Raw genomic sequence first — 26,625 nt, 5'->3', positions numbered from 1 at the left:
CTACATTTTTGTTCATTATTTTGGTGAAAAAAGGTTTTGGGGTTGATATCCCATTTAATCACTTGTTTTATACAATTCAGAATAATAGTGTTCCCATTATAATGAAATATCAATGAAATAATTAACACTTTTACTTAAATGTGCACAAAAATTAATTGGTTATTTATGTATTAGGTGAAAGAATTTATTGGAGTTCATTTATGTAGTGAAAGCAAAGTGAAAGAAGTTGAAGAACATATTGCAGTAAATCAAGAGACAATACTGGAAGAAATCACACCAAAAATTGAAGAGACGATAATAACTGACAAGGAAAAAACAGAGTAAGTTTTTTAAGTGCATTTAATGATGAGTTTGCTTGTAAAGGCATATGGTTAGGTTAGCAAATTATACATCCAGAATATGTACATTTTATGGCTAATGATCTCCAAGAAATGGAATGTGGTGCATTCCTGTAATCTGAACAAAGTATTAGGTAATTTATACTTCAGGTTCTGAAGGTTCATCTGTGATGCACAGGTTACCTGCTTATTGAATATATTTAGTATATATTTTATTAAATAATTCATTATATAGTATCAACATATTATATAGTGCTTTAAAGACGGTGTTGGACAGGGGCATCATGGGCCATCGAGAGAACCAGGGATAAACAATTAGCAAGCACAATTATTTTCTTCTTGCTGAGAAAAACACTGATGTTCCATTGTTTTTAGAGGTTCATTCTTCAAACTTTTCATTGCATTAGCCCACTAGACTAGGGGATTATAGTTCCTTAAAGTCTTTGGAAAATTCTTTATACATAAAGATAGCACAGCAACCAGTATGCCAGCTTCCAGAAATACAGACTAACCACTAGTGCTGTGCAGCCACCTTTGTGTTCATTTGCGTTATGTTTCTTACATTGTGCTCCATTTGACAGGGTGTGTGAGGGCACAAAATAATTAATTCCCAGACAGACTATAAGTAGTTGCACAGACGTGCATTAAACAGGCCAAAGTGCTCTATCCATATGCTGTAAACAGTCCTCTATTATATGGTGTGCTTTTGGGTTAATGTATCTTTGAGTCCTGCTTAATGCATTTGCTCTTGCTTTCCCATTTTCACTGTGCACATTCAACTTAAGAAATTCACCCTGCCTGTCCTATATATTTAACAGACCTCCAAGATCCTCCTATTTCTATTTAGCAATAAATGTGGCATATGTATTTTCCCTAACCACATAGTTGTCACATCAGAGTCCTGAACTAACTTTACTATGATTTTGATTTCCTTAGGCACCTTGTGTTAAACATTTTTTTTTTGAAGAAACAGTATGTAATCCGCAAAGGTTTTTCAAAAACTAGGGATACTGCTGGGAATAAATAAAAGGACAAATAAATAAAAAAAGTTAGAATGAAAGGAAGGGCTTATCATGTTCTTGGCAACAATGTTATGCATTCATTTTTTTGTGGATTTTTAATTATTTAGATTTTTCATCAGCTGCTTTCCATTTTAGGTGTTTTCTGGTTCCTATGGTTTAGGCAGTGGTTTCAGAGAGTAATATATGAATAGAAGTGGGCCTGACCAGAAAGTAATAAAAAGTAGTAATAACAAGTAAATTGTAATCTCACAGAGCAATAAGTATGACTGCAGGGGTAGTGATCCCCATTTGAAAGCTGAGAAGAGGAAGAGAAAATTCAAAACTTGTAAAAAAAAAAATAAGAGAATAAAAATGTATTGTTACATCCTAAGTTATACCTTAATTAAAAGGTGAACTACCACTTTAATACCATTTTAAACAAGAACTATAGATCTGCTTTATATTTTACATAATTAATCTTGTGAAAATGTTGTAACAGTATGTATGTAATCTTTTTATTTATTTACTTTTTAAGGGCTGAAATCAAGAAGGAAGAAGAACTTGACGAGAACCAGCACATGGAGACTGAGAATGAAGACAGCGCAGAGGGAGAAGAGTTTGAAAGCTACCCATCGGGCATGAAAGTCCAAGTGCGGTATGGACGAGGGAAAAATCAAAAATTATATGAAGCTAGTGTTAAAGATTCTGATGTTGAAGGTGGAGAGGTCCTTTACTTGGTGCATTACTGCGGATGGAATGTGAGGTAACTCAGTTTCAGCTGGTGATTAAAAAATGCTGGTCTGAAATCAGTTTGCAAACGACCTCTTATCAGTTGGATACTCTGGATGGCAGGTTTTTAAATTTATTTAATTAAATGTGTGCTGGCTTTGGCATGAGAAAACTGTATAGATGATTTTGGTTTGGTTAAATGTAATAGGGTAGGCTGTTGTGTGCGTGTGTGCTTTGGTAGAGATCAAGCTTTCATGTTGTTTTTGCATTGTAGTAGATGTTTGGATTTGGTTTTGAGATGGAGAAGAACCACTCTAACCACAGTATATAATCTTTGTATTTGTACACTGTATGTATAACCTGGTTATTTAGAGAAGGAAATGTGTGTTTGTTTTTCTTTTCTTTTTTTTTTTAATTTGAAAAACTTATAGTTGTGCTTAAGGTGGTATGTGAAGGACACATAATGCCTTTATGACAAATGAGAGAGCCTGATAGGATTTTTTTTTTTGCAGTCTTAAAGACCAGTTTAAACCTACCTAGCAACCTGTCTACCAATCAAGTTGAAGTGTACCTGTTGGACAGAGACCAGTATAAATAATGGCTTACCGCTTGGACAAAATTTCAGTAGTAAGCATCAGCCCACACGAATTGTCAGCAATGTTATGGTTGTTGGAGGCTAGTTTTGGGTGAAACCCTTGGTTGGGGTTTTATGTGGAATTTATCTCAAACTAGGTTAGTGCAGGGACAAAGTGGACTGTGTGGAGAAACAAGTCTAAAGTAATGGAAGTGCTAAAGTTAAACTGGCATTGTATTCTTTTTTTTTTTGTGCCAGAAATAACAGAAACCATAGATATTTCTTAATTAAATAAGTATCAAAAAATATGTTCAGGACAAGCCCTATTCATTGAGCTCATGTGGAAAAGGTGTGTATACTGTCACTTTAATAAGTCTTTGTGGCTTTTTTCACTAAAGAGTGATGTCTTGATATTATTTTTTATTAACTGGTTTTACTGGTTTGAAAGTTGGAGAATCATATTTTCACTCTCATGGGCATACCATTTCCACTTGTATAGTCCACATAGGCTATATCACTTCTATATTGTTGTAAGTTACAAGTTCTTTTTACAATATGGTTAATTGTTGGTACTATAAAAATAAATAATGATATTCTAGAAACATTTTATGACAAACCTCATAGGAAACCTATTGTATGCTGTTAATTAAGATAGGATTTGTTAAAGCCTGGTAACTGGAATTTTCTTATTGTATAATTATTAAGTAGCAAGATTGTCTATCTGTTAGGCTGTCTGGACTTCTTTGGGAATGAGCATTTGATTCATAGACCCCACAGAATACAGAATGTATCCTGTTCATTTTGGAAGGATTGCTTCATTTTTTAAAATTTTTTGATCATCATTAATCAACAAAATTGGTGTCAAAGTTAGGTGCTGGGGACACCTGCCGCTGTCCTCTGGATCTTCTGTTGCGCATCCTGTGATCTTCTGGCGCCTCTTTATTTATATACGGACCTGTTGCCACACAATGACATCATTGCTTTGGTGCAAAATTTAAATATTTAGAGGCCTTCTTGTACAATTTTCACTGCCCAACGTTCTGTCTGGTAAAGCTCCTGATTGCTATTCCTGTGTTCTGACCTCTGCCTGATCTTAGACTTTGATGTTTGCTGCCTGAACTGACCATTTTGCCTACACTTTCGGATCCTGATTTTGTACTTCCTTGCTAGTTCAGTTTTGACCTCGGCCTGTTTTCTGAGACTTTGCTCTACACTCTGCCCCTTTCTTCTGTGACACTCTCTGGTTTCCTCGCTTGCTCAGAACTCCTGCTGTAGTTTTCTCATATTAAGTCCTGGTGGCACTCAAGTAGCGGAGGGCTCCTCCCAAAGTGAAAGAGGGATCTCAGACCAGAATCTTGGCATTTTGTCTGGGTTTGGGATACTGTGCACGACATTGCGTTGGGCCAGATATGGACACTGAAAATGCTGCTTCTTAAGCCATTTTTCTGAAGCAATTAACTAGTCTTCCCCAGCGTCTTGAGTAACAAGAGGCAAAGCAAGAATTGTCCAATGTCTTCAGGGACTGACTGCAAGGCTGGTTGCCATTCAGAAACAACCAGCTGCTTCCATCCCCACTCCTCTCCCTGTGGGTAATCTGCTAACAACACTCGTGAAAGTTCCCTCTGTAGAACTTAAAAACCCTTTCCATAAAAAATTCAGTGAGGATCGAATTACATTTTTTTTTTACCTTCTGGGAGGCATGTAAATTTTTTTTTTTTACCCCCTTTACTTTCCCAGGGTCCACGGTAAATTTCCTATCACCCTACTTCAGGGTAACCCTCAGGTTTGGGATTTTAGCCTACCTTTTACTGACCCAGCTCACCTCTCTAAAGGCTTTTTTCGAAGCCGTAGCAACTTTCTATGGTGATCCTGACAACTCTGCCTCTGCCGAGTTAGCCATTCATAACCTTCAGCAGGGTAGAAGGATGGTCGAGGAAGATTGTACAGAGGTCCGCCGCTAGGCAGTAGAGATGGGCTGGAACGATTAACGATTTAACAAATAAAGGATAGCTTTATTAATTTTCCTGTACAAACCTCTCTTGATGCCTTAATGCACCTTGCCATTCAAATCAATAGGCTCAGGGAGAGGCATCAAGAGAGGACCACTACTTCTTCACCCCACGCTGTTTCCCTGGTGTCAAACTCCATACGTGATGATAGTCCACTTCACCAGTGAAACCCATGTAGTTGGGCTCTACCCATTTGTACACTGAAGAAAAGGCCCATAGGTGTACCAGTGGGTTATGTTTGTATTGTGGGGGTTAAGGTCATTTTCACAGTAACTGTCCAAAAACGCAAGGAAACTGCAAAACTTAAACAGGTCTGGGGAGGGGGTAGTATTAAAAGGGTTGTTCACCTTTGTACAACATACACAAATCTAACAGTTCACATTAATAGAACAATCTTTGCCATATACATAGTTATCAAAAAATGTGTAGCTGAAGAGATTCACCTCCGAATCATCTTTTTGCTGAGCCTTTGCACAGACCCTGTGCTGGAGGGGGTCAATGACCCCCTATAAACACCACAGTTGCTTTTTTACTTCCTTATATGATGACACGCATAGTATTGGCAGCAAACTTAACTCCTATTGGCTGTGTCTCCTATCAGTCTGACATTGCTTCCTATGTCTGTGAGTCTTTTTGCTTATGCCATTGTGAGGAAGAAATTAAAGGAACAGTAACACCAAAAAATGAAAGTGTATAAAAGTAATTACAATATAATGTACTGTTGCCCTGCATTGCTACAACTGGTGTGTTTGCCTCAGAAAGACTACTATAGTTTATATAAGTAAGCTGCTGTGTAGCCATGGGGGCAGCCATTCAAAGGAGAAAAAGCACAGGTTACTTAGCAGATAACAGATAAACCCCCATTATATGGGGCTTATCTACTAGTTATCTGCTATGTAACCTGTGCCTTTTCTCCTTTTTTCCAGCTTGAATGGCTGCCCCCATGGTTACACAGTAGCTTATTTATATAGTAGCTTTTCATTAGCAAAAACACAATTTTTTTGCAGAGCAACAGCACATTATATTTTAATTACTTTAAAATACTTTAATTTTTTGATGTTACTGTTCCTTTAACCACTTACCTTTCAATAGGAAAAAAGTAAGGGTAAAGCCTGGACATGATGTAAGCATGTAGGAAGTTCTCAGTGTGTCTGGTTCAAAATAGGCCACTCCCATCCCTCCAGAAAACTGAACAGACAGAAGAAGGACGGATTTAACCGGTATTATTAAAAGTAGCTTTTACAGTTGCCCTTTTACCTTTTTTTTTTTTTTTTTTTTTAAATATAGAAAATGAATTTTCTAACACACTGAGAGCATTGTTGGTGGGTTAATAAATTTTGGACATTGAAGGTAAACAACCCCTTTAAGATTGCAGCCGTTTTGGATTCTGGGGCAGCTGGGAAATTTTTTAAATTTTGTCCACAGACGGTATCCCCCTCTCATTCCTCAATTCAAACTTCTGGCCATTGATGGAAGTTCTTTAGGCTGTGGATTAGTGTCTTCCAAATCCAAAGATCCTGTTATGACCATTGAAGTATCTCATTCTGAGCAAATATCCTTTCATGCCATTAATTGTCCTGATACCCCCATGATCCTAAGCCTTTTGTGGTTACAAAGATATTCATCAACAAATTGATTAGGTTACCAGGGGTAACAGGTACTTGGAGGGCGGGGGGTAAACTGGTGGTCTTTGGCTATGTATTGATTATAGAGGTCTAATTAAGATCAAGGTCAAAAATTTCCTCTTCCCCTGATTTCAGAACTCTCTGATAGAGTTAAAGCTTGATCTTAGGGGCGTATATAATTTGATCCGGATCAGGGAAGGTGACGAATGGAAGACGGCCTTTAAAGGAGAAGGAAAGGCTAGTAAAGAGCTGCAGGCATACCTTCAGTTGTCTCAATAGTGCTCTTAAGTCTCCCCATATTCCACCTGTTCAGATGATCTGAAGCAAAACAAGAAGAAGAAACGCTGAGCTGTGTAAAGAAAGTTCCCATAATGGACTTCTGCACAGGCATGCAGACCCAAGTGAACATGCTCAGTTAGTAAAACTATGAGTCAGCTTCCTGGTGATTGGCTCAGATCCACATTCCTAAGGGGGGGGGGAGTGAGTTCTTAGCATTCTTGAGGGAGGGGGGAGCAGGAAAGAGCAGAGAACAGAAAGCTGCCTGTCTCTGGCACAGGAATTACAGACACAACAAATCTTTTTTTCAGAGAAGTCCGTGCAGCATTTCTGTGAGTGCTTATGGCTGTATTTACATAGACCTTTCTGATAAAGCTTACTTAGTTTTTACCTTTCTTTCTCCTTTAATACTTGTGATGGGTATTATGAATACTTAGGGGCACATTTACTAATCCACGAATCCAAATCCCGAACGGCAAAAATTCGTATTGGAAAAGAAAATTTCTGAACTTTTTTGTATTTTTCACGACTTTTCGTCGCAAATTTTTCGTATTGAACGATCGTAAACGCCGGAAAAACCTTTCTGACTTTGATCCTTCAGCGCATGTCTGCATGGGCTCGATCAGTGCACTTGCGCACGAAAGAAAGTTCGTTGTGCAACGAACGTTCTTTCTTTCAATCCGAAGATTTCGGTAAGGTGACGAAAAGTCGGGGAAAATAGGAAAATTTTTTGACAGCGGCGAAAAAGTCGCAAAAATACCGATCATTACGAAAAAAACGCATTCGGGCGCCTTTTGGAGCGTTCGTGGATTAGTAAATGTGCCCCTTAGTGATGCCCTTTGGGTTATGTAATGCTCCAGCAGTCTTGTAGAAGTTTGTTTATGATTTCTTCTGTGATCTTCTGGGGAGCTATGTAGTAGTGTACTTGGATGATATTCTAATTTTTTCTTCTAATCTAATGGAACATCATAATCCTGTCCAAGAAGTATTATGAAGGTTTAGATATAATCAACTGTATGCTAAACTTAAGAAATGTATTTCTGAAGTGTCTTCTGTTCATTTATTGGGATATAGTATTTCCCAAAAAGGGTTTAAGATGGAGCCAGCCAAAGTTGAGGCAATTTTACACTGGGTGCAGTCTCTTTCCGTAGGTGCTATTCAAAGATTCTTGGGGTTCACTACTATAGACGGTCAATTTTTCTACCCTGGTGGCTCCAATCACTTCCCTTACCAGGAAGAGGGCAGATCTGAATATTTGGTCTGATGAGGCTGTGAGGGCCTTTAAGCTCTTAAAGGAAGCATTTACCTCTGCTGGTCACCTGGATTCTCCTATTCCTTTTACTGTTGAGATAGGTGCTTCTGAGCTTGGGGCTGGAACAGTATTGCCTTGACGTCATCCTGTTACTGGTAAAATATATCCTTGTGCCTTCTTTTCTAGGAAATTCTCCCCTACCGAAGCTAATTATTATATTGGTAACAGGGAGTAAGCTGGCAATCAAGTGGGCTTTTGAGGAATGGAGACATTGTTTTTGAGGGAGCTAAACATATGGTTACAATGTACACAGATCACAAAAATTTACTATACTTCGAATCTGCTAAACATTGAAACCCTAGATAGGCTAGGTGGTCAATGTTTGTTTTTACTCGTTTCAACTTTGTTCTAACATATGGGCCAGGGCAAAAAAACACAAAAGCAGATGCACTGTTCAGAAGTTTTGTTTCCTTCAAGGAATTCTTAAACCTGATACTATTGTTTCTAAGAAAGTGATTGTAGCTGCTCTGAGCCAGGACCTTTTTGCCTCACTATCAGAGGCTCGAGTTGCCTGCAAACCCCTACTGGCAAGCTATTTGTTCCAGAAAATCTGTGTGAAGCTGTCTTGTCTGAGACTCTTGACTCCAGGTTATCCAGGCATCCAGGTCAAAGTAAAACTTGTCTTGAACGCTCAGGTGGCCAACGTTGAGGCACGATGTTGGCAATTAAATCAACTCTTGTGCAGTTTGTCAGCGTTCTAAGCCATCTAGACCCTTACCTCAGGGTTTGCTACAATCAATTCCTGTTCCCAAAAGGCTTTGGACTTGTATCCCTATGAATTTTATCGTTGATTTACTCCATTTAAATGGGTCTACTCTTATCTGGGTGGTGGTTGACTGGTTTAGTAATATGTGCCACATTACTCCCCTTCCCACCTCCCTTCTGTTAAGCCTTTTGCTGAACTTTTAATTTCTAATTAATCCAAATCTCATGGGGCTCCACTGAATATTTTGTCTGATTTTGGCGGGCCTTCTGTTCACTTATGGGTACTGATTTGTACTTTTCATCTGCTTATCAGCCTAAAACTAGTGGCCAGACAGGACAAATCAGTCACTGGAACAATACCTTAGATGTTTCCAGTAATCTGCCCCAGTGGGCAGAATTAATAATGCTACTCATGCATCTGCCAGGAAATCTCCCTTCTATGGCCATAATACGAGAGCCTTTTCTTTTTCTGTTAAATCTCCTGCTGTTCCTGCTGCTTACTCTCTGGTTGAATATTTTTCTAAAATTTACCACAAGGTTTGAAATTCTCTATCTTCTACTGTGGTTGCCCAAAAGAGTGCTACTGACAGGCAGCGGAAAGTCACCTGAGCAATTAGGCTGGTGATCGGGGCTGACTGTCATCATCTAAGAACATGTCTTTAAAAGTTCCCCTGCTAAAGGTGGCCATACACTGTAAGATCTGCTCATTTGACGAAGATGTGGGAATCAAATCCATAGTTCCAGTCCTCTACAGTTCTTCTATAAACTATTGTTAGTAAGACTGTGGGATCTTTTGTCTAGACACATGTTATCCAGAAAGCTCAGAAATACCGAAATGCCATTTTCCATAAGTGCTATATGAACTATTGTTTTGTAATGGTTAAATGTTCTTTAGTAACTGTAAAGAATGGTGCTTCTGATTATGGCATAAAACCTCATCTGGAATGCCCTTGGTCCTAAGTATTTCAGACAGTAAGTGTCATACCTAGACCATTAAAATTCCCCTGGTTATATCAAATAAGGGGGTTAAACCAAATTAGCCAATCTAGTTGAAGAAATATCTGTCATTACACAGCAACAAAAAATAAATGTAGAACATCTAGCATAATGCACCAACAAGGCTTACAATACTTGTCCTGATCTGTTCATCAGTGCTTACAATGGTCTAAAGTTCTTGGTCTCCTTTCTGTCAATGTATGCAAATCCTGTTTTTGCAAGATATGATAGTTGGTTAGCATTATTCCCCCTGTCCTTTGACTATGTAGGTTTTATATTTGGTAGCAAGGAGAGGACACAAAGCTTTCCCAAAATTGGTGGTTTTGAAAAAATACCTGAAAATAACCTCAAAGTTTCCACTCTTAAGTACCTTATCTCCCACATAACATTAGGTACCAAGAAAAAAACATCCTAAATTGGAAAGCCAATGGTTCACTCGAGTATAAGCCTAGGGTGGGAAATGCAACCGCTACTGCTAAGTTTCAATAATCAAACAAATAACAGATAAATAAATAGATAACTTTAGGGAAAGAAAAATGCTACAGCAGCAGACAAAAGCAAGTTTGGGAAGGCTAAGGAAGCTGCCATACTAATTATCAAGTACTTGGACCCCAGTGTACAAGTCCCACCACAGTACTACAATAGTAGTTACAAGGGCAAAATACTTGCACAATGAGCGCGTTCAACAAGCCAGAGTGGCGCAACGGCAGGTATGCACGGACACATATACTCTAGTATAGCCGAGGGTTACTTTTTCAGCACATTTTTAGTGCTGAAAAACTCTGCTTATACTCAAGTATATACGGTACGCATTCTGCTGAATGTAAAATGGGTAAATATGTCTTTGTATGGCAAAACGGCAAAGCTAAATGTAGTGATTTTTATGTAATTTCTAAAAATTGTCAGGTTGCAATTTACCCCATTATATATCCCACATTCCATATCAACATAAAACATCCTAAATATGAACACCGGGGGACTACTGAACAGTTTAATGCTCAATATGTATAGATTTACCAAACTATAGGGCTGATTCACTAATGTGCGTTAATTTTTATCGCACGCTTTTTTGCGTTAAAATAGGACCCAAAAGAGGGACTGTTTGTCCATACATTGCAATATACTTCAAGCTGGCCAACTATGTCAAAGTCATCCCTTCTGGCCAGCCCTACACTGACCTATATAAGTAATTTAAGATTAGTACTAAGTTTTACCTGCAACATGTCAGGTGATCCCAATGGAGCCAATAAAAGGGCAACCATATGGGAGTTTTAACCTTATTAGCAAGAATGTTGCAGGTAAAACTTAGTCCCTTTGCTCAGTACTAATCTTAAATTACTTACCGTATATACTCGAATATAAGCCGAGGTACCTAATTTTACCTAAGAAAACTGGAAAAATTTATTGACTCGAGTATAAGCCTAGGGTGGGAAATGCAGCAGCTACTGCTAAGCATTTGTGCAGTGTGCACTCACATCTTATGAACCTGTGTTGTGTGTGCTCACAGCACATGAATGTAGCCGTCCCTGAATGAAGCCAATTGCAGTTACAGTGACATGTAGTTTCTGAATACCAGTATTTTGATTTATTTGGTTATTAAGCTGCATCATGTATTAGGCTAAAGTACAGATTTATATGAGGCTGTGCATATGGTCCTTTAGAGAGCCTCAACATTGCCCAACTATGCCAAACGGCTGATTAAGCTCCTGTTAAATGCCTAGGTATAATCCCCAGAGGTATAATCCCCAGCCTTTCATGCTAAAAGTAAGACATATTTCTTAATAAACTGTTGAACTAAGAGAAAATTATTGCATCGTTCTTCTTCATGCTAAAAGAGGACTGGGTCCGATATAATGAGTCCTGCAGTCCTGCAGGCCCTCTCCTGTTCATCTTTCTTACTGCTGTCTAGGCTTTGTCTCACTTACTTACATGGCAGGCAGCAGCTGTTATTAGGTAAAATTCCTTACCCACAGTAATCCACAAAATTCTGTATAAAAAATTCCCATTGACTTCAATGCATTTCCTAAATTGTTGTCACTTTCGGCAAAGCAAAATGGGACAGAGTAAAATTGAAACTTAACCTTTTAATTGCAGTTTATTGACATGCTCTTCCCTGTTAGGACTGTCTGAGTCTGGATGTCTTTCTATTTCGGGTGAAACTTCAGAAAACTTTGATTTAAACAAAATACCAAAAAAGAGAGGTCATCACTTGAAAAAAAAAAATATAACTTTTCAAATCACTATTCATCATCAGTAGATCCCTCAAAAAGTATTACAAGAAAGGAGATTTCATCATTTGGCACATTTTAAGGCATAATGCAATCCACTATTTTTCCCCTTTGCTGTATCAGTTAGATGGATATGTGTCTTTTTCAACCTCTGTAATTATATTAATGATTTTATAGTAATTTAGTGTTTTACATATTTTTATATTGATTATTTTTGCTTTTGGAAAGCAGTATGCTAATAGTTTGTTTATACATTATATACTGTGCATAGTATACATTTATATAACACAATTGGATGTGTGTTTTTCATTTACAATTAAATGTTAATATATTTTTACATTTTAGGTATGATGAATGGATAAAGGCTGACAAGATTGTAAGGCCAGCAGATAAAAGTGTACCAAAAATAAAGCACAGAAAGAAAATTAAGGTATATTATTTTACACATATGTATTTCTCTCGATAAGCTAGTTCCTGACTTATAAGAGTACAACTTTTTTTGCTAGAATAAATTGGAACACAGAGACAAGTCAGAAAGAGATGAATGCTCTCCCAAGCACTGCAGACTTTTCCCAAGACCTCTATTTCAACCTAGGGATTTGGAAAATGAATCCATACAAGATGACCCTGAAAACAAGCACTCATTACAAGGTCATACAATGGTTGAAATAACATCTATTTTAAATGGACTTCAAGGTATGGATTAAATGTGAATTAAATGTAACTGCATGTGAGCTCTGTGCTAAAACAGAGACCTTTCCCGCACACCCTTGGCTCTCCAAAATAATTAAGCGCACGGTGCACACTGCTGGAGGGATTGGCACCCTCCAAAAACCAAACTAGCAACAGATGCAAATGGCACTCAGAGCTGCAAAAAGGGGCAAGCCCTTAAAAAACTTTATTGCAGAGGTGCCTCCGCAATAAAGTTTAAGGGCTTGCCCGTTTTTGCAGCTCTGAGTGCCATTTGCATCTGTTGCTAAAACGGCCATATGCAATCAACAGAAAACTGTATGGGCTGTACTTCTGTGTTGATCTTGATCAACTTTTATCTATTTTTATGATCCCGCCCCCTTCCCCCACCAGTCTTTATTTTTGTGGTTTTAATTATGTAGTTCTCCATTTTGGAATTTCAGCAGCAACTTTACCCTAGCAACCAGTTAATGGTTTGAATGAAAGATGAATAGGAGAAAGTCAGAAAATTGGAATTGGAAAGTTGCTAAGAATGACATTTTCTTTCATTACACAGACTAGTTTTTAGGTGAAGATGTTCTAATTCTCATTTTATAATTAATATTTTTCATAGCTGCTGAAAATTCTGCAGAGGACAGTGAAACTGATCACAGTAGCCTGAATATGGACAAAGAAGAAAAGGCATTTCACATGAATCATATAAGCTACGATATCAATCAAAGATTGGATGAAAACAAAAGCTTCCCTTTAACAGAAGGAAATTGTACTGGTCTTGATCCTATATTGGCAGTAATACCTAGATCCCCTGACTTACTAAAAACAGTGGAAGATTCTTCAGACGATACAGACTATGAAGTAGAGTCTGCAAGACAAAGTAAATACTTAAAGAATGATATAACTAAGTCACAGAATAAGCGTGGTAAAAGAAAATACACAGAAATGGGAAAGGCAAGGTCCCCTAATGGCAATGAAGTGTATTCCAAGTGCAATGAAACAACTGATAGACTTGATGCAGGTAGTATGACTTCCTCAGACGATGAGGAAAAATCTAACCCAAAACATGCATTATCAAACAAGTACAATGGTTTTGAGGACAAAAGGAAATCTTTGCGAACAGGTTTCTATACAGGCTTCTCAGAAACACCTGAAAAAAAGATTAAGCTTTTAAATAATTCGGAAGAAAGACTTAGAGCCAAAGACCGCAAAGACGTTTGGTCAAGTATCCAAGGCCAGTGGCCGAAAAAAACTTTAAAGGAACTTTTTTCAGATTCTGATACAGAGGGTGCCACTTCCCCATCTACTAGGAATCAAGATGAGAGTTCCTCTCTTCAGCAAAGTCATGACAACATTAGAATGTCTTCATCTGAGGTGTCTAAACCAGAGAAAGATAATGGACTAAAGCCTGTTGATGAGAGAGCTGCTGAAATAAGTGACAAAAAAATTGACTTTCCCAGTAGTGGTAGTAACTCTGTATTGAATACACCCCCAACAACCCCGGAGTCACCTTCTACTTTAAGTGAATGCCAAAAACAACAATCAAAAAGTGACATTTTAGATACTTTAGAACCAAATCAGGAAGAAGTTCAAAGCATGAAAAGTGAAACTGATAGTACAATTGAAGTAGATAGTGTTACCTGTGAACTGCAAGATCTCCAGTATGAAGGGCGATTTTCACCAACAGGATTTGATGCAAGTATAAGTTCTAGTAGCAGCAATCAGCAAGAACCAGAAAGTAAAGAGAAAAGTAAGTGACATGAAAATCTATCTTTATTAATTTTGTCTTCATGTGGACCCAGAATGATAATTGATTTCATATGCATCAAGTGGTATATGTTTCAGCAGTGTATGACAGTGCATGTTTTGCATTCAAAGGGGCCATGGCAAAATGTATTCTGAATTATGTGTTGGTGATTATTAAACAGAGCTCTCATTGGCTGTAGGGCAGTATTGTTAGATCAATGTATACATGCTGAGAAAGTTATCCTGTGTGTGCATCATGGGTGTTTTGGGCACATCATTAGATGTTGGTCTGTAGCTCTGTGATATACATGTGTAATTCCATTTCTTTAACATCTTATAGGATTTAAGTACTGAAATTTTGTTAAATAGAATATTTGTAATGGTATATTTCAGACACATTTTCTGAACTAAATAGACCTGATTTGAAAATCCCCAATTTTTTGAGCATGTCAATACCAAATATAAATAATTTTATAAATGTTTCTGACACTTACAGATCAAAAACCCCTGGCAGTGCACTACCAACATTTTTAAGCTCTGCTCCATGAATTGGAATACTTTATTACACTGCAAGGTCATGGTAGGTTTACCCCAAGAAACCATATATTTGTCAAAAGTACACATTCTGACAAATACAAAATGATTAAATATATCTTGTATTCCAAATTTTGCAAAAGTTTTTATAAGAATGTCTGAATATTCTGAAAAACTTTCAGATTTCTTATCTTACATGTAATTATGTACCAATATAAAACACTATAATGTATTTATAGTGCATAGGTATACCAAAAGTAAAATGATTCATGAAACTTGTCATGGTGGACAAAAATCAACACGTTAACTGCATTTTTGATGGAAACATTGTCCAGAACTGCAGCATAAAATGGAGTCTACATTCTGTGCTACTTTAACCCTTAAGTGCCACAGAATGTAAAATCTGCATTGTATGTATAGTAAATGCTGGCTGCTACTTCTTAATAGAGCAAAAACTGAACATTTCATTTGTTCAAATCCTGAATTTGTTTTATAGAGCCTACATCTCTAACTGTAATTTCTTAAATTTTTTTTCCCAATGGTGGAGACAAGGGTGTTACAGGGGAACTGTCACCCAGACATAAAAAGCTGTATAATAAAAGTCCTTTTTTAAAAAAACATTAAACATGAAACACAGGCAATTAGGTTCACTTTCCATTCTGCACTTTATTGATGTCATTGCACTCCTATCTACCTCCTCATGGTCTATTATTATGTATCCTGTGCATGGACATGGGCATCAGGTTCCTTACTCTGGTGGCTAAACAAGATTTTGTGATAATGCAAGTCTTGTCTTAATGTTCACAAAATGTCGCCTACCTGCTTGCTCTGATTGTAAACTCCAATACTGAAGGAAACCAGAATTATATAATTTATATAGGGGCAGATTTATCAAAATGAGTTTACAGCTTAATACATAAAAATTGACCCATGTTATATTCACTTTAGTGGGATTTTTAGAAGTGTATTTATCAATGGTTGAAAAATTCAAAAATCACCATTTGATAAATACGATTGGTAAATGAACTTCTTCACTCTGTGTGTTTTGTTTGTATATGTGGATATAAAGGATAAAAAAGCTGCTTTATTGTTCTATGTACCAATGCAGCTTCAACAGTATCCTGCCCAGCCCAGCCCAGCTTTACTTCCCCTCTGCACATGTTTGCTGTTGAGAGGTGTGGCCTTGTGACATACCACAGCGAATCAGCTTTTACTTTGCTCTGTCACTCGCACATTTCTGTGTCACTGATGCAGACCAGGAAGCCAGAGATTCTGGAGGGTGGGGGGTGGAGGCTGCTTCAATAATTAGCCATAACTTTGTAACAGTGCAAAATGTTTAAAAGCTCTAAATTGTCAAAATGCTTGTTAAGACTTTTTATTTTCAATATTATAAAAACATTTTTCATGACTGTTCCCTTTTAAAACTGTGTCAGCCCAGGTGCAATTACACAGAGTGCATTTCGCATTGTTCTGCATTCTCGGCCTGCATTTATCTGCAGCCTGAAAAGTGGGAGTAGCCTTGCACTCAGTTTGGGAGAAGAATGTGAATTCATTGGAGACTTAGGCTAATGTCTGACGGGGCAACTTAGACTTTTCAAAGTTGCGCAAAGTTGCCTGCAGGAGGAAACTTTGCACAACCTCGGAAAACCGAATCAATGCATAGGCCTTTCCACCGGCGACTCCTGTTGTTGCCGGTGGAAATGCAGTTCAGAGTGGTTAGTCACCTGTGCAGTAGCAGAGATCTCTTGCGAGCGACTGACTAGCTTTGTAGGCCACCAGCCTTAAGCCATACACGCACCAATATTATCGTACAAAACCTTGTTTCGTATGATATTTGGTGCGTATATGGTGGCTCGAAGAGGCGACCAATATCGCAAAGGCTGCAGATATCCACTGTCTAGGGAAGGGATCCCCAAACTTTTATATAAATGAGCCACATTTAAATGGAAAAAGTGTTTGGGAGCAACACAAGTATGAAAAAGGTTCCTGGGGGTGCAAATAAAAGCTATAATTGGCTACTTAATAGCCCCTATGTGGCATTATATTTGGTTTTTATAGTTTTTAAGTTTTTATGCAACCAAAACTTGCCTTCTTACGAGAAATTCAAAAATAAGCACCGACTTTGAGGCCACTGGGAGCAGCATCCAAGGTAGTTGGTGAGCAACATGTTGCTCACCAGCTACTGGTTGGGGAACACTGGTCTAGGGCTATGTTTGGGGCTGAATCGGCAGGTGGAGGTAGAATTTCTATTGTTTCTAAGTCCATATCTGACGATTCAGCCCTGAATGTCAGTGGAGGGTGGGAACGATCTTTGCTACGTATATGGCCATCTTTAGGCTGTTATGTTATTGCTCTTTATTTGTTCAATGTTATCTCTCCTTTTCTTTAAACAGGTCACACCAATCAGGCAGTTGATCAGACTGTTAATGTGGGAGACAATAGTTCAAAGAAACTTAAAAGAAGCCACAAATCTTCAGTGTTTCAGAAGAAAAGAAAAATAAGTAAGTTTGTAATTAATATAGTGTAATTTTTAGTGTAAATAGTATTAAAATTGTAAATTAAAATACTATTTAATGTTTATTTTCCAGAAGAAATATTTTAAGAACAAAGAGTTAATAATAATTTGTTTGTCATGAAAAAAGCATAAACAGTATTACAGTATAAGCAAATGAAAAATATATTAATAAAAGGGCAACTAGCTTGAGCCAGCAAATAACATAGGCCTTTACTGCAGCTCTGAGGTATGCCTCAAGTGTTGTTATCCTTTATTATAACACAGTGGTTTCATTTCGTAACTCATTTAGGAAGGTGTGCTGTCAACATGATCCTTTAGTACTTAAAGGAGAACTAAACCTAAAATTGAATATGGCTAGAAATGCCATATTTTATATAATGAATTTATTGAACCAGTCTAAAGGTTCAACATATCTATAGTAGTAATAATCCAGTGCTTTAAAGTTTTCATAGTGGGGTGACCATACTGGACACTTCTGTTACAAGTGTCTGTGACACTCACATGCTCAGTGCGCTCTGAGCAGCTGTTGAGAAGCTAAGCTTAGGAGTTGTCAGAAATGATCAAGCAAAGAAAATGAGGTTTTCATATAAGCTGATCCTAATGGGCTGATGATTAAAGTCTGATGCTAATAGCACTGGTTTCAAATATGCCATGCATTAATTATCTGTGTTAATTAATCATATATATATAATATATATATGGGGAACTACTGCGGCTTCTTAGGGGGCACAGATCTTCCCTGCTAAAGGGCTGTGGTTGCATTGGGGTGGTACGGGTGTGAACAATGTGGGTGATCACAGTCTGAGACTGAGGTGTGAACAATGCTGGGATTAAAATGTGTGAACAGTTCAGGGTTTAACATGTTTAAGCAATCTGAGGTGAGAACCATGCAGGGGGGGCAGTTAATCTCAGTACTGATAGCATTTAAATTTTACACAAAGGTAAGCCATCAAAGCAGCCAGACAAGTGGGGGGGGCCACACAGAGGGGGGTCGCGGGCCGCCAGTTGGACAGCACTGATCTACAGTGCCAGATCAGCTCCCCCAGTCTTGCTAGTTTTCTGATGAAGGTGGGCAAGCACATATGGTGAAGGAAAATTACTGATTTTTATTTCCAAAAAATTTTGATGACCACCTTGCCTGTTCTTTGATCTGGATAGAATAAGTTTGATTCAGTACACCTTAGCAGCGCGACTTTAGGGGTCCTCGTGGCCCAGGTTCAGGCTACCCCCCTCGCTCCTCGCGTGCTTAGCTTTTTTGTGTCGGAGGGGAGAGAGGGAGGGCTGCATCAATAGAATAGAGAGTGTTTAAAAATCAGAATTTTGGCTCTTTTTGCCACCCCTGGTAACCTGCCAGGAGGCATGTTTCTAAACTCGCCTTATACCAGCAGTGCCCCTTGCACATTGGTATTAACTTATGATAAAGAATTATCATGAAGGCAATAGAAAAAGTCATTGGACTGGTACAGAAATGTAAACTCTGAAGCCTAGGAAACGATAGGTTCATGATGAAGGACACACAGGTACGTACAGGTATGGAACCTGTTACCCACCATGCCTGGGACCTCGCCTTTTCCAAATAATGGGATTTTCCATAATTTGGATCACCATCTCTTAAGTTTACTAAAAATATATTTAAACATTAAATAAACCTAATAGGATTGTTTTGCCTCCAATAAGGATTATTTATATATTAGTTGGGATCAAGTACAAGGCACTGTTTCTCTATTACAGAGAAAGGAAATCATTGTTAAAAATTTTAATTATTTGATTATAATGGAGTCTGTGGGAGATGGGCTTTCTGTAATTCTGAGCTTTTTGGATAACTGGACCAATACATGTGTGTATCTATTATAGTCTTATATTCTACAAGGCCATCCCTTTCACATACATAAACAGGCAGATAACGGAATAAAATACACATACATAAAATGAATGCACATAGATACTATACTTAGAATTTATTTATATTAGAAAACAGATATAAATATAGTGGCAAAAAGTTTTACACACAATCAATAAATAGTAGAGCCTGCTTAAATGTAAGATTTGAGAGCTGATAATAAGTTAATAGCTGGACAGTTACAAAGAATAAACTATAAACACCATTTGTATTTTGTTTGGTAATCCAGCTTGCTACAATCACCAGGACTTTCTGGAGTCCTATTGGCTAGAAATGGCCCTCCCATGTATTTTTATAGCCACCTGCCTATAATCCCCTAAAGGGGGATTCAAAGACGGTGTACAACATCAAGAACATGTATGTCAGCTATTTGGCTGACTAAAGAGTTGGAACTGTGCTTCCATAAATCATACTTACTGTAAATTTAAAGCATATTTGCATTATTGGTTTTCAGAGTGACGCTTGACAGTTTGATAAAAATAAAGATATAGTTTTATCTGCTTTCTTTTTTTGTGTTTTGGCAGCCAACACAAGTGATAGTGAAGATCTTTCTGGAGGTGAAAGCCTTACTAAGATGCAGTCGGAAAGACCAAATGTTGGTTTAAAATCACAGCCTACCAAAGTTCCACTCAGAGTGCATTCTCCTGGAAAATATGCCAAGAACAGAGAAAAAGATACATTTCAGAAAGAATATGCCGATCGCCTTCCTAAAGTTTACAAATGGAGTTTTCAAATGTGTAGGTGTCCCATTAAGAAGATTCAGGATGCTGTTACTGGCAAATGCTTATGTGCCAGCCTTTCTCTAAATGTAATGGTGTATGTAAAACTGCAGCCACGGTTGTCCTGCAAAAGCTTTTGTCAGTGCTCATCTGGCATAGCTGGTCTGTATTTTCAGGAAAATGTCAGTGCTGGCACAAACACTTGCAATGCAAGTCTATAGACAGTAGTAGTCTGGCAAGCTGACACAGTGTTTTTGGGATACTTAGAAGCAAGATTGCATTAAAGCCAATAAGAAATAATGCTGTCAGTCTAGCTTTACACTGTGGTTAAAACTTGGAGCATCCCAAAGAAAATCATGCAAAAATGGGAAGTATGCAGATAGCGTCCCAGTCCTGTCATCCATCAATATCCTCCTTTTTAATTTGTTTCATTTTTGTAGACTGCAAATTAGTTTAGCGCAATTTTACTAAATATAAGTTGTGGAATTTATTTTGAAAAGTATGGTTAAATAAGCAATCCAGATGGCTAACGTCCTAGCCAAAGCATTCCATGACACAGTGGTCCCAGCATTTTCTGGCTGTTACTCCAGCAATATATGACATATGGATCCCAGTGTTTTAGGACAGCTGTACAATAATACTGGGGAGTGTCATGATGTCACTTAATTGTAGTCTTCCAGAGTGCTATGACTGATCTAGCAGCAGGACAATACTATGTGAATCTCCAAATGTCTCTTTATTAGTCACAGCAGTTGTTCTCTAGACCGGGTATCATTTAGATGACTCTGCCGCAGTCTTAGGTCCCCCCCCCAGCCTAAAGGCCCTGTATAACTATTATAATCTGAATTGAGATTACAAAGTAGTCATCACCCCGAAAATTAGTACAAAATTAGAACATTTTGAAAATGTGTTTGTCAAGCAGCATGCACTTTTGTAAAAAATTGATTACTGAAATCAATTATTTTCTTGCAGCAGACCTTGAGAAAATGACAAGTATAGAACGCATTGCATTCCTCCAGGAAAAACTTCAGGAACTTCGAAAACACTACCTGTCATTAAAGTCTGAGGTTGCTTCTATTGATAGGAGGAGAAAGCGGTGTAAAAAGAAGGAAAGAGAAAGTATGTTTGTTTATTTTTGTGGTTACATGCATTAATAAAAAAATCAATATAGATTTAAAATGCACATAGCTTAACAGGATATATAATGATTATATAATAAATGTAGAAATTATTTTTTTTAAGACAATGGCATATATATATATATATATATATAGCACTTTGTAAGTAATAGTTTTTTCCCAAAAAAAAAAAAATAACATTAGAACTTTAAGCCACAGAATTAATGAAACTGAGCAGGCAATACTGCAGTTGTCTAGAACAGATAAATTTTAATGCAACATTTTCATCTGTTTACATGTATACATTTTATTGAACATTTTTGTACTTGAGGAAGTAGAGCTATTTTTAAATATTCTATGGTAGTGGACAGTTTTGTGATGGCATCTGTGCCCTGTGCTATTAAATGCAAGGATAGGTAGAATCACTGGGGGGTTTATGTGTAGTACAGAATTTTCCTTTGAGACTTCCGTCTCAAAGGAAGGCCATAGAGCTGGTGTATTTCTTAAAGCCCAGTCAGGGGTAACAGGGCACCTACCCCAAGTGATTTAACCTTGGTTCACAAGTTAACAACTATAATGTTCTCTAGCCTCTAAAACAATATTAGAGGCTAAGCTGCCTCTGGTAATTAAGCCAGGTAGTCTAACTGTTATTATTTTTAAGCTGCGATCCCCAACCAGTAGCTCATGAGCAACATGTTGCTCCCCAACCCCTTGGATGTTGCTCTCAGTGCTCCCAAACCAGGTCGTTATTTTTGAATTCCTGACTTGGTGCAACTTTTGGTCAAATAAAAACAAGATTTACTACCAAATAAAGCCCCCTGTAAGCTGATAGTGTGCATAGAGGCCCCTAATAGCCAAAATTAGAACTTATTTGGCCCCTCCATGAACTTTTATGATGCTTGTGTTGCTCTCCATGTCTTTTTACATTTGACTGTGGCTCACAAGTAAGAAAGGTTGGGGACCCCTGCTTTTAAGGAAACATTTGGGCAGAAATACCAGTACCAGGTTTTCTTGAAATCTAAAGTTTGGTTAATAACTGAAGGAGAACAGTCCACATCATCACAGCACAGAATTGTGCCCTTGTTTACAAAGTAAAAGTGATCAATTGCTGTGACTTGTCTCCTAAACCTATGTTCAGATGTACAAAGCTTAGTGGCTGGTGGTTTGCCACATATAGTCCTATTAAACCAAGGTTCCTAAACTGTGGGTCTGTGCTCAAGCAAAACTGTAGGAAAGATATGGTGAGATCTGGAGTATATGCTAATTTGCTGCTGTAAATAGTCCTGTTGTTGTTGTTGACCGTGCCAAATTCAGTGTTTGTCATGCAGTTACAACTGTTCAGTTGTTGCTAGTGCTATTCTGATATGGTTTGAAGTTGGTCTTAAAGGGGATTAAAAGGTAAAATTAAAATTGCATTTAATGCTTCTTAAAAGGTGCAATATACTTTGGTTAGAAAATCTGTACCTTTTTTTTTAAATTAGCGATCTTCTGCAGCTCAAATCACCAATCTTCTGATCTCCCTCTGGAAGCAGCTTACAGAAATCCACCGACAACCGGCCAGTCAGAGTAGTGAGTAACGATCAGCGCTGCTCCGCATTGCAAGGAGCGGGCAGGGAAGCAGAGCAGGGTTGTTTCTTACTGAGCTTAGCCTCCATGGTAAGCAAAAACATGAAATAACACCACTCTGCTTCCCTGCCCTTTAGAATGCAGAGCAGGGCTGATTTATTCTCACTACTCCCTGAATGCTGACTCTGGCTGGCTGGCTGGCCGGCAGGCTGTCCGAAGATTTCTGTAATCTGATTCCAGAGGGAGAGCAGACTAGTGGTAAAATGAGCTACAGATGATTGTTCATTTTAAAGGACATTTAAAGCCTACATTTGCCTACAATGTATATCAGTTGGGCATGTCTCCCCCACCCAAATGGCATCATTGGTGCTGCATATATCCCCTCCGCTTGCAAGCACCATTATATTTTCCTAAAGCAAATAGCAGCTTTCACCCGGTGGCCATTTTTACTCTGATACATAATCAGATACATTTTAATCTGCAAACAGCATACACACACACACACAGACCCTTATTCAGCATACATTTCCCTAAGAATACAGGCTCACACAGGCAGAACTGTCTGTGATAAAAATTCTGCTTTGTTTGAGCTGAGCTCAGGAGAGGAGGTTAGGAGAAAAAAATTGAAGCAGACTGCTAGAGCTGAGTTTCTATGGGAACCAGCAATGCCATCTCTTTACTGGCTGCTCAAGTATAGAACAACTGAGCATGCCCACAAGCCAGAAGTCATAGCAAATTCCAGAGGGAGGGGGCCAAGCGGGTTACAGGAGGAGAAGGAAATCTAAGTGATTAAGAGGTGTTGCAGCTTTACTTTTAAAAAGAACCTCTGGACAACCAATGTGGCAGGTATTGAAAGATTTCAAAGAAGCTGTTCACTGGTTACATTTTTGTTAAAGAAACAGTACAGATTTTCTAACCAAAGTATATTTCAAATATACTTCTTTTTAGGCGGAGAAGCATTAAGTGCAATATTCCTTTTGCCTTTACATTCCCTTTAAGTTTCCTTTATTTCTTTCTGTTCAGACTGCCACATCAAAACAGATCATAGTATCCAGATTTGAATTCGATAATAAATTACTGCAAAACAAAAAGCAAATTAAAAAAAAAACATTTTTCCCCAGCCAAAGTCTGGCAAGGGAACTTTCATATACAGAGGAAAAAGGCCATTTTTAACAACAGACCCAGGTTTTTCAGAACAAAAAAAATGCAGCAATATTGAAAAAATATTTTTATATCCTAATTTTCTGTTATGTTTTCTTCACAGGTGCAGTGGTATCCTCTTCATCTTCGTCACCGTCCTCAAGTTCCATCACTGCAGCTGTCATGTTAACTTTAGCTGAACCAACATTGTCAAGCTCATCCCAAAATGCAATGCCAGTAGAGTGCAGGTGACAGGAGGAAATCTCAACACACTTTGTACTTTATTGAGGCCATGGATTTATTTTTATACTGCACAGCACAAGAATCAGACAAGCACTTTTTCTATTGCATTCTTGATGTGCTGTCCTTGCACTTAAGTGCACTTTTTATTATAGTACAATAAACTGCTTTTCTTCAAGCAATAATTGTTTCCACCCAGCCAAGGAGTTCTCTGGCTAACTCCTAGGCCCTCTGTTCTGGCTCTCTGCTGGGTGGTTATTGATTGCATATTAACGGAGTAAGTATATTGTACTTTTACAAGTGGCTTTTCATAGACAGACATACTGTATAATGAAAAAAGATTTTGTTAGAGATGAAAAATTTAATATATTACAATTTTTGTGGAAACAATCTTGTTTCAGTTCAGCAATCCTGTTACTGATGTGTCTTCAGATATACAAATAAAGCACAGAATATTTGATTCCTACATTAGTAACAATATATTAAATTGCCTCAGTTCCATACACTCTGAGTGGGAGATAGCCTTGACAAAACCCAACTCATGTTTACATGTAGGAAGAGCTGGCTGGCCTAATACATATGCTTAATGTAGAACATTTTGGAGGGATGTCACTTTTATTCTTTACTACTCTGCCATGTTCAGTATAGATCAGTATTTTTATTATAATCATGCAACAAATGTGTTACAAAATGGACATATGGAAAACGTTTATGTAAAAATATATATGATGTGTTACATTATATGTATTGCATTGTATATACAGAGTGTCTATTTTTGTTTTTTTATTTGAAGGCAGAAATGCAGCAGTTGTTGTTGGCTGTTTTTTTTTTTTTTTTTTTTGTTAGATAAATTAGTCGCCAAGAAAAAAACCAATACAGCAAAACAAATTCTATTATTTGGATTTGAGATATTTAAAATTGCATCAATCATCATAAAAGAAGGAACTTAGGGGCTTTATGTATTTTAAGAGTGATACGCATATTGTACTGTGTACTGCAAAGGCATTTATACATTGTATGATTGGAGAAACTGAAGCTCTTAAATTGCACTGTCAATACTTAACACTGTACAGATTGTTTTAATGTTTTAATCTCTCTGTATCTTTTGAAAATGAAATAAGCATGTAGTGTTTTGCTTTTCATACAATATTCTTACTGTTAACATCGCCGGTTATTTTGTTGCTGTTTCTATTGTTTTTCTTCTTTATCCTCCCCTTTTCATTTTCTGTAGATATTTGAGTGTTAACCTTTACATTTACTTTTTTTAAGGAATACATTTAGTTTCATAGTGTAATACCTAAACTGGTTTTGTTTGCGTTGGACCATAATGGTTTCTAGGAAGCGCAACAAATAGCCATTACGGCTTATGAAATGGTATACAATATTTATTAAGTTCTCTAGATGGTAAACAATGTATCATACTGTAAAAAATGTAACAATAGGCCTCAGAAATAAAATGCAATAGTTTGTGAATATTTCAGTTTTCTCTTGTTTTCAACACATATAATTTACTATTCTTAAATTGTAGAATTTAAATTTTTACATCTTAATACTAAATTACAATATTAGGGCCAGGATTGCAGTCAAAACTGTAACTCAGGACTATCTAATTTAGTCTAATCTAATTATTACATACATTTGTCTGTATCATTTGAAAATACAACAATATTGCACATTCATTTTTTTTCTTAAACTGCACAGGATTTGAATTATAAAATAGCAAACTAAGCCCTTAGTTCATGGACACTAAAATTAAGATGGTCATCCTCAAACCTACTTATGAGAAAAAAAAGCCTATGAGATCAGAAGTAAAATGAGAAAGAGAAACACACTCTATTATACATATAATAATAAGAGGAACAGTTCTGGTATAAATTACATACTGCCTCTGCCACAAAAAAAACCAATTCTCTAAAAATTGTGCCTATGGTACATGGCCTGCCCGTCAGGAACAACAGAGAAAGCAAACTCTGCAGGGTGGCCCAGGAGTGTAGGAAGCCCAGTAAGGCCCTAATTAACTAGCTATTTCAATATATCTTAGTAGAATAGTTATACTTACCAATGTTTTTGAGTCCCTAAATTGAATTTGCTGTGGGGCCCAGTAACATCTAGTTATGCCACTGCTTCCTGTATTTCATAGCTTTTTTGACAATAGGATTCTGAATAAAGGACCCCCTAATCCAGAAACCTCTGTTAACCAGAAAACTACGGGAAGGCCATCTCCAATAGATTCAATTTCAAGCAAATAATTTGAGTTTATTTAATGTTGTTGTCTTGCAGTATGACCCCCTTTCTCTTGCACTTCTGTTCAAGGGGTAGAAACCTTGCCATTTTCCTGGAGAATCTGCTAGTACAATTCATACTTCATAGTTCCGTCAATGATGGCAAAACTTTCTGGTCTAGAGGCAGCAAAGCAGGCTAAACCATGATACCACCGCCACTATGATTTTCCTTTCACCAAACATAACTCTTTCATTCAAGAAAAAAATTCTATTCTAGTCTCACACTTCCACAGAACATTTTCTAATAGCTATTTGGCTTGTCTATGTGGTCTTTTGCAACTGTAGATGGGTAGCAATGTTGTTTTTTGATAGTCGTGGCATCCCTCCCTTGGGGGAAGTCTAAACTAGAAGCTTGCAAAGGGTCTGGGTAGAGCACAGCTTTCAAGCA

The 26,625-nt window shown here is 37.5% G+C and overlaps 1 protein-coding gene across 3 annotated transcripts in view; it reads left to right on the top strand.

The window, feature by feature from the left end:
• The window catches only part of arid4b (AT-rich interaction domain 4B), a 71,227-nt gene extending 45,797 nt beyond the window's left edge, over positions 1–25,430 (top strand). The window contains exons 16-24 of one of the 3 annotated variants that reach the window (XM_002935818.5): positions 175–320; positions 1,875–1,994; positions 12,139–12,223; positions 12,300–12,489; positions 13,097–14,227; positions 17,151–17,258; positions 19,697–19,909; positions 20,864–21,010; positions 23,840–25,430. In XM_002935818.5, coding sequence (XP_002935864.2) covers positions 175–320; positions 1,875–1,994; positions 12,139–12,223; positions 12,300–12,489; positions 13,097–14,227; positions 17,151–17,258; positions 19,697–19,909; positions 20,864–21,010; positions 23,840–23,967 — 2,268 coding nt within the window. In that variant the 3' untranslated portion in view covers positions 23,968–25,430. Of the gene's footprint in view, positions 1–174; positions 321–1,874; positions 2,103–12,138; positions 12,224–12,299; positions 12,490–13,096; positions 14,228–17,150; positions 17,259–19,696; positions 19,910–20,863; positions 21,011–23,839 lie in introns of all 3 variants that reach the window. The other 2 variants (XM_012963708.3, XM_004914620.4) reach the window with 2 other exon arrangements.
• The last annotated feature ends 1,195 nt before the right edge of the window (positions 25,431–26,625 follow it).

Source organism: Xenopus tropicalis, chromosome 5 (genome assembly GCF_000004195.4).
Source record: "Xenopus tropicalis strain Nigerian chromosome 5, UCB_Xtro_10.0, whole genome shotgun sequence".
Lineage (NCBI taxonomy): Eukaryota > Metazoa > Chordata > Amphibia > Anura > Pipidae > Xenopus > Xenopus tropicalis.
Note: the sequence above shows the minus strand (reverse complement) of the source record. Positions and strands in the feature narration are given on the sequence as shown.